The sequence below is a fragment of the Haliotis asinina genome, chromosome 13, assembly GCF_037392515.1.
Source record: "Haliotis asinina isolate JCU_RB_2024 chromosome 13, JCU_Hal_asi_v2, whole genome shotgun sequence".
Classification (NCBI taxonomy): domain Eukaryota; kingdom Metazoa; phylum Mollusca; class Gastropoda; order Lepetellida; family Haliotidae; genus Haliotis; species Haliotis asinina.
Window position 1 is genome coordinate 20,972,660 of NC_090292.1, and position 9,247 is coordinate 20,981,906.

The window sequence follows — 9,247 nt, forward strand, 5'->3', positions numbered from 1 at the left end:
AGACAATACCTGCGGGGAAAATAGCAAGATGCAAGATTCGAATCGTTTGGTTCACACAGGTTGGCTGAAGTGTACGATCCGATACCCATACTTCAAACAGTTCAAAATTAACATTGAGGTGTACGGTATGATTAAATACTTTGGGCACTAGTCCCCCAGGGCCTTCGTCTCAACAGATATAAACAAATATGCCCTCCTCGTGGCCAACGAACAATTTATAATGTAGTATCCTCGTCTGTTTAGGGCATGTGACCTGCACTCTACAGTGATGCATAGACCTGACATATATGCCACCGCAGTTTGATTCATGACTGAATCAGGGTATGTTTCACAAAGCTCCGACTACTGTCCGACTAAGTCTTTGTTACAGTGTGGAAGGTGCTACAGTCGTAAGGGTGTGATAGCTTTGTGAAACTGGGACCTGATTCGAAAACATGCAACCCCACACACTACCGGACAATTATAATAACTACACACGTGAGAAAAACTCCGTGTAACATTTTAAACGAGGGATAATTCTATTGCCGTCACTCTCTTAGAGAACTATGGTGAGTGAGTTACACTAGAACGTGCAATTGGCGTCAAGTCAGCTATATAACGATGAGATCAATTGTCAATTGTGTTCTAGTGTGAACACAAACTTCTTTTATTCAGACTTTTTCTCATCTGTTTTCTGTAAGCCACAAGAAACCAAAGTTTGGTTTGTTTGTTGGCGTGTTGTTAAACGCCGCTCTCAGCAGGTTTCCAGCTGTATGGCAGCGGTCTGTAAATATTCAAGTGTGAACCAGACAATCTAGTGATCGAGAATATGATCATCCATCTACGCTGCTGGCAGTGTGTTACCCGAGCCAGGAGCCGACCACCCGATCCCTTCAGTCGCTTGTTTCGACAAACATGTGTTGCTGAAGACCAATTCTAACCCGGATGTTCAAGGGTACAAACCAAAGGGAGCAATTTTAACCTGCAGGATTCACGTCCTCGCTATGATGGTGCGTGTAAACAACGTTTGCAACATCAGTGTTGTTTAGTTTCATAACACAGTCATAACAATGTTAACACAAACATGTGTTTGACTCATGGTTCACAGATATATAAAAAGGTATAAATGTTTGTTTTTTAGGAATTCATGAAGGTGAGCGCTAACAAGACCTACAACCACTACAGGATGAACATACAGGCTGATACTATCCCGATAGACATGTAAGTGTCAGTAGTGTCAGGTGATCTAGTGGTCAAACCGCTGCTCACAACCACTGGAGTATTTAAAAAAATACATACAAATGCGATTGATTGAACATTAACGGTCTAATCTGTTATTACATTAGAAAAGTAAGAAAGTAAAAGCAAGAAAACCCCTTCTACATCTAGAGGAAATCTCTTCTAAAAGCACAGTTGATTATACATTTGTAACAATGTCACGAACATATTTGTGTTTCAATAGTATTACAACTGTACGGTGTTGTTTGTAAATAACAAATAACAAACACACAAAGAGTCCATTAACAGTTTCTGTTCCAATCAATTGCTGTATGTTGTAGTCGAACAGGAATGTAAGGGTTTCCATGAACAAACAAGAAGCCCCTTTGAATTCGTTGTAACCGTATTTACTGCGGTCGCTTTCTCAGTAATAAATAAACATGTCGTTGAAATGAAAGGCTGTGATTGTGGTTTCAAACATATGATGAACATGCAGAGATTCTCTTCAGACTAGAATAGGCAAGTTGGGATATTCCAGTGGTTAAAGCAGAGACCATCTAATACAGGTCTCTGGTAAAAGCGTTGGCTTGTGAAGCCGGAGACCCGGGTTCTAATCCCCACATGGGCGCAATGCGTGACGTCCATTTCTGGTGTGCCCGCCGTGATATTGCTAGAATATTGCTAAAAGCGATGTGAAAGCATACTCACTGGGGTTAGATTATATGTTTATCAATATATAACAACATACAAATGTTTACAGATACCAGACAGCGCGTGGTTCCAATTATGCCTGCAAATTTGGTGTTCAGGAATGTGCGGACGATGCTTTGAGGCTGTACCGGGAGGTGATGATGGACCCCGTCAATAACAGGTACACAGTTACACCAGAAATACACAAAAGAAGCATGAAAAGGGCAAAGTTTAAATGTAAGCATAGACCCAAATGCAGTATAAACACATGTATCATATAGATACCGGTGATACAAAGAAACAGGTTAGACAGCGCAATCAGTTTGCAATGATAAAGAACGAGAAGAGTACTGGGAGTAGTCATAATGGGAGTGAACCATTGTGAGGTTCATTCCCATTATGACCACTCCCTGTTTGACTGTCCAAACAATACACAGTGTATTCCAGTCGAGTGTTTCTTAATTAGAGGCTTTCTCCCCTCCATCACGGTAAGATAATTGGAATATACTATTTGTATTTAGAACACTGTGACAAGGATTTAGCTTTGGAGGGTTACGGTACTGATGATTTAAATTCGTGACGGAAGAATATTAATATTTGTGGCCTAAATATCATATATTGGACACACCGTTCGATAGGACTGCATTATCATTGTGCCCTTTTCGATCCACACTTATTGCAATATCTGTTCTGAGAACCGGTAAATTGCTCGGACTTTCAATCACTGGATTGCATGGTCCAAACGTGATTATTTACAGACATAACTAACGAACACAGACAAGGATTACAATTTCTTGGATTCGTGAGTGCGACGTTTTGATACTGTTGTTAAGCTGGAATGACAAGGTGCAAGAATCTGTGTCAAAATGTCGGACGTTCTGATACCGTTGTTAAGCAGGAATGACAAGGTACACAAGAATCTGTGTCCAAATGTCGGACTCACGAAGTAATGAAGTTATAATCTATAAAGCGTGTCTATATTGTAAGGAGATATTAACTATATGTAATTCATTCTCTCTGTTACAGGATGAACCCTAACATCATCGATGTTATCACCTGTAACGCTATAAGATACGGGGGAATGGCAGAATGGAACCATGCTTACGAACAGTACTGGAACACACTTCCGACAACAGTCACCAGCAGGAACTTCTTTGCCGCTCTATCCTGCACAACAGAGCGATGGCTTTTACAAAGGTGATACAGTCGAACCACGTTTTGGTTTCACTCGAAAATCGTCCGGATAGCGAGACGTTCGGTTAACTGGATCCAACAAGCAAAACGTGAAAATTAAGTGAAAACAAAAACCATTTTCAAGTACATATATCAATAAATCAACAGTCAATAGTAATAACAGTGAATCGTTATAACATATAAGTGTATCGATGATACATGGAATGCGGAACGCAGGTTACCATGTCAGGTTGTCTCGGACGTAATCATGTCGCGTGTGGAGCTTCAGGTGGTAAGTTAGATGAAAAACGTAAAAAGACTCTACTTTGGCAATTGCATATTCTTTTCTAAATTTCAAATGCCCTAAAACATATGTCATCGCGTCGAACTTATGTTGTCTTTCAGAAAGTACACTTCCGGACGGGATCACATGACTTAGATCATGTGGCATTCTATTTTTAACTTGCATCTCGACAGATGGTAGGGGTCGATTTATAAGTGTTATATACAGTACAATTACAGTGTAGTTTACCGTAATCCCACTTAGCATGTGTTTTCGTTAATGATGAGATGTCCTCACACCAGCCAAATCCTAATGAACAACCTGACCGACAGGCCCTTTTTAGCAGGAAACCAATGAAGACATATTTGCAACCTTGAACCATTTCTATGCAGTTTACAGAGATGGGAGGTTGCATTCATTGACGTGATGTAATGATGAGTCACGGTGTGCCACCGAATCGGATGCACTGCTTTGTCTCTCGATAAAATCAACATACCGGTCCCTATATTTAATATACTGGACAAACTAAGTTAGGGATATTGGTAAGTTTATGACTGATGTTTTATCAGTATTTCAGGGAATAAATACTTCACTGTTCATAAGTTCAAGTTTTACAAATATCCCTAACTATTTTTGTCTAGTATATGTTAGTTTCATTACAAGACAAAAGTCGGATAATATTCAGTATACTAACAATTTTCCATGGACCTCATTTATGAGGTCGGCTGTAATAGGTGCCGTTTTTGAAGCTATTGCAGGTGTAGTGAGCGAGTGACCACTGGAATTCGGGTGAAAATGATGTGTGCACCCCACCACCCCTATCCAACTTTTTCAAAAAGCTGTATCCGCCACGAAGTTGCGTGGGATAATTAATCCCAAATTAATTGAGCAAATACTCAAAAGTGCAAGTTTTTGAAAGAAACTTGACATAACGAGAAAATACTCGAGAAATTAATGAAAGCAACGAAAAAATATTTAAAGTAACGAGAAAATTCTTGAAATTTCACGTTTTCGCCAGAAACTTGTATTAATGAGAAACTTGAAGCAACGAATAAATACTTGAAATTTCAAGTGTTTTGATAGAAACTTGAAGTAACACGAAAATACCCGAAATAACGAGAACCTAATCCATGCAACGAAAAAATAATTAAACTAACGAGAAAATACTCGAAGGAACGAGTAAATACTTCAATTTTTCAAAAGAAATTTGAAGAAACCACTGAATGTCCAAAGCAACGAGAAAGCATCCGACACATCGAAGAACTATTTGAAGTAACGAGAAAATTTTCGAAGCAGCTTGAATTGTCCTTGAAAAGTATATTTTATGATATAAAAGTGGCAACATCAGGCATTCGCACGTGTGAGAGAGTTTGTGTGTCTTTACCAAGCTTTACGCAGTGGTATAGTTATATCATGTACATATATATACATATACAGATTACGAATCAGACATAGTTCTTTGTATAGTGTGACATTCCAGCTCACTCAACTTACTGATTGGAAATGTTGTTGTTGTTGTTGTTGTTGTTGTAGATGATGATGATGATGATGATGATGATGATGATGATGATGATGATGATGATGGTGGTGGTGGTGGTGGTGATGGTTTGTTCATCTTAACAAGTTTTATGTTTCCAGGTTGCTGGACATGACACTGGACAATAGTACTGTTCGCTCTTCTGATGCACTTACTAATTTGGTCAACGTCGCCGGGAATGTTGCCGACAAAGATATAACATGGAGCTTTGTCAAGAACAACTTCATGACACTGCATAACAAGTAAGTCACGAAGTGAGCAGTCTTTCCTTCGGAATTAATCCAACGGCCTGTAAAATTGATAAAATCACCCCAAATCACAAGAACAGATACAGAGATCGAACATCAGTTTCTCAAAGTCAATTCTGTCTTGCTAATAATCCCTCACATCAAATACAATTCTTTGTTACCTCTTATTAATGAATCATGAAAGTTAAGTACATTATGCCTTATATTGTTTCAAGTATGGCGATTTACCATCAGTGGTAGTTACAGTAATTGCACTTCTCGATCTGCACTTGTTTTCTCTGTTAGCCATAGTGATGCCGCCTACCTCCTGGTTGTTGTCATTCTGATCAGAGCGAGTGAGTCAGCAATATTGAAGCTGAGTAAATAATCCAGTCAGGACCAGACAACCCACTGATCAACAGCATGAGCATCGATCTGTGCAATTGGGAACCTATGACATGTGTCAACCAAGTCAGCGAGTCTGACCACCCGATCCCGTTAGTCGCCTCTTACGACAAGCATAGTAGCCTTTTATGACAAGCATGGGTTGCCGAAGGCCTATTCTAGCCCAGGACCTTCACGGGTTCATTCCGATCAGAAGCTATGGAATCCGGTTATTAGGATATCCTGAACAATCCACGTCAAAGGAGCTTTGGAATGCTTCAGTCACTCATTGAATCCTTGCTCTCATTGAAGTCAGTTGGTCTGTAATTCAGTGATTCACCTCATTGAATCCTTGCTCTCATTGAAGTCAGTTGGTCTGTAATTCAGTGATTCACCTCATTGAATCCTTGCTCTCATTGAAGTCAGTTGGTCTGTAATTCAGTGATTCACCTCATTGAATCCTTGCTCTCATTGAAGTCAGTTGGTCTGTAATTCAGTGATTCACCTCATTGAATCCTTGCTCTCATTGAAGTCAGTTGGTTTGTAATTCAGTGATTCACCTCATTGAATCCTTGCTCTCATTGAAGTCAGTTGGTTTGTAATTCAGTGATTCACCTCATTGAATCCTTGCTCTCATTGAAGTCAGTTGGTTTGTAATTCAGTGATTCACCTCATTGAATCCTTGCTCTCATTGAAGTCAGTTGGTTTGTAATTCAGTGATTCACCTCATTGAATCCTTGCTCTCATTGAAGTCAGTTGGTTTGTAATTCAGTGATTCACCTCATTGAATCCTTGCTCTCATTGAAGTCAGTTGGTTTGTAATTCAGGGATTCACCTCATTGAATCCTTGCTCTCATTGAAGTCAGTTGGTCTGTAATTCAGTGATTCACCTCATTGAATCCTTGCTCTCATTGAAGTCAGTTGGTCTGTAATTCAGTGATTCACCTCATTGAATCCTTGCTCTCATTGAAGTCAGTTGGTTTGTAATTCAGTGATTCACCTCATTGAATCCTTGCTCTCATTGAAGTCAGTTGGTCTGTAATTCAGTGATTCACCTCATTGAAGTAGATTCTACCTTAAAGCCAATTTAGTATAGTGATCTACATCCCCTTGTTACATTTCATTGCTGCATATAGACATCTCGCATTATAGTTCAATGCTAGGTTTCAGTGAAAACCTATGATAGGCTAGTTCGTTTACTGCATTTAGTTTTCAAGTATATATAGCGTCAACGTTTGCTTTAAGTAATGCAGTTTGCTCTTCAAACATGTATAGTGTAATACAGGACATTTTCGTCCTTAACTATTGTATTAAACATATTTTATTCAAACATGAAATGGACTGGGCACAACTTAAGAACGTCCTCTCCACCAAATTCGCATATGCCATATTTACAATATGAAAACACTGACAACAGGGATTTGTGGCAATAATATATACAAGAATAAACTATAACAATCTTTCAGTTAGCGTAGTGTATATATATGTACATGTTCAAATAATCATTCGCTTTCAGAGCAGAGCGGCAGAGTAGTGGCAGAGCAGAGTGGCAGAGTAGTGGCAGAGTAGCAATAGTAGCAGTGTAGCTATTATAGCTAAAGAACGAGGGTGCATGGATCGGAGTGCCTAACGCTATACAGTGGAAGTTGTCTAAACCGGCACTCACTGGGACTGAAGAAATAGTCCGGTGTAGACAATGTGCTGGATTGTAGAGCTGAAGATAAATGAACAAGTCATTGATGTAACTGAGATTGTATGCCCAGTCTTGGCAACTTGCTGAATTGGACAGGTGCCGGTTTTGACTGTCTCCATTGTATATCTGCTTTCCACCTATGTTGAGGTGGTATGTGTAAAGCAAGTCAGCGAGCCTGACCATCCGACCATTAGTCACCTCTTAAATAAGGGAATGCCTAAGATCCATTTTAAAACGGATCCCGAGCTGGAGGAACGGCAGACTCTGTGCTGTGATGAGTGGCCTATTTGCTTTGGATCGGATCCTAGATTGGTCTTAATTGTGACCTTCTTAATATACAGCATGAACCTTAATGTTCATAGCTCTCCATCCTCCTTGAATTAACACTGCAACTAGATGTTACCATGTTACCACATTATTGATTATGTGTAACATGACACCACGTGTATCACAGTAAACTAATGATACATTTCTTTTCCTTGAAGATTCGGTCAAACCCAACTATCTTCGCTGATAAGATATATGACATCTGGTTATAACACGGGGTACCTTTTGAACGAGGTAAGTTTGTAGTTCGTGTGATGCTGAATGCCTGCCCGTTAAGAATTTTCATTCAATTTAGTGTTTGGAAGTAGAGAGTTATTTCAAATGCAGTGCATAAAAAAGTATTTTTCAATAATTCTGAGCTGAGCCCAGCGTGCATCTTCCCACAAGTCTGATTCATGTGCAAATAGATAAGTGTCCCAGTAATTTAAGTGATGTTGTCAAAAGTATCCATGTTGTTTACTTCAGCTGCAGTTGTTGGCCAACGCCACCATGACAGAGCAGTATCAGGCTGCATTTCAACAAGCCATTAAGACGACTCAGGCTAATTTGGACTGGCTGGAGAAAGACGGTGACGACATCAAAGAGTGGCTCACAGAACAGGGTTTCGCGGACTACCTGCCGTAACTGCCCACTCAGGGACTTTGTTTCACTTGTCTGGCTGCATACCCGATGCATGTTTCTCAATGAGTCCGTAGACTCTATGCTTAAGCACAGGCGTACGACAGTCGTAACGCTTCGAACATCGTAACTCATTCGTTAGCATTGGCTTACGACAGTCGTAGCGCTAAGAACATCGTAACCCCTTTATTTTATCACTTTCGTACGACATTATTATCGCTAGGAACATCGTAACTCTTGTATTTTAGCACAGACGTACGTCAGTAGTGGCGATAAGAACATTTTAAAAGCTGGACCACATAATTGAAAGATATCAGTCTCCGACCCTCAAATATAGCGACTTGACTTTTGTCCCAGTTGTCAGACACGTTGATGTTGAATCCAAAGTAGGAATCGGCTCCTACAGATCTGAATTGTGAAATCAGTAAATTACAACACAAGATCATACCTAGTTTTTATTTTGACAAACAGTAAATACGTCCCCGGCTTATCGTACACACTTCACAGCAAGAGTAGTACACAAACCTTTAGTTAATTATCTAAAATGCATCCCCTGTAATTGCTTTCATTAATATGTGACACACAGACATGATTCATGATGTCACACTTTATTGAACATGACGATATTTTCGGAAGGCGTTAGAGACTGACCCCTTCTTGAAGAGGTGTAGTGAGATTGGAAATATTTTCATCAGATCTTCAGAACAAAATACTCCTTAGAATTGGAGTGAGTTAAAATGATAGTCAGATCGGCAATATTTCAGGAATATTATGATTGAAAAGGTTATAAATTAACAATAAAAGCAATTAACCTCAGACTTGGAACCATGGGCCTAAATCTTTATATCTTCCGTAAACTCTATATCTTAATTAAAACACCTTCCAACTATAGTTTTTATGTGGCATCATTTCATTTCCAAGCACAATAACCTTGGCAGACATTGATGATTGCTACATGTGAGGCGATCAATGTTCATTTACCGGACCTGCCAAATACGCCCTGCCTCCCACTGACTTCAGCTTCACCATCTTTAAACTCCACAGGCTCACTCTGATGTCTGTAGCCCACATGATAATGAAAACAATGTTTGCCAACATATCCAGTAAGGAGAGGTGTT

General features: G+C 39.6%; 1 protein-coding gene across 1 annotated transcript in view; it reads left to right on the forward strand.

Moving 5' to 3' along the window:
* Nucleotides 1–8,135, forward strand: part of LOC137259268 (aminopeptidase N-like) — a 29,146-nt gene extending 21,011 nt beyond the window's left edge. Inside the window, exons 16-21 of the mRNA XM_067796902.1 lie at nucleotides 1,121–1,200; nucleotides 1,958–2,068; nucleotides 2,914–3,084; nucleotides 4,982–5,122; nucleotides 7,670–7,745; nucleotides 7,977–8,135. Coding sequence (XP_067653003.1) covers nucleotides 1,121–1,200; nucleotides 1,958–2,068; nucleotides 2,914–3,084; nucleotides 4,982–5,122; nucleotides 7,670–7,745; nucleotides 7,977–8,135 — 738 coding nt within the window. The remainder of the gene's footprint in view (nucleotides 1–1,120; nucleotides 1,201–1,957; nucleotides 2,069–2,913; nucleotides 3,085–4,981; nucleotides 5,123–7,669; nucleotides 7,746–7,976) is intronic.
* Nucleotides 8,136–9,247: the final 1,112 nt, after the last annotated feature.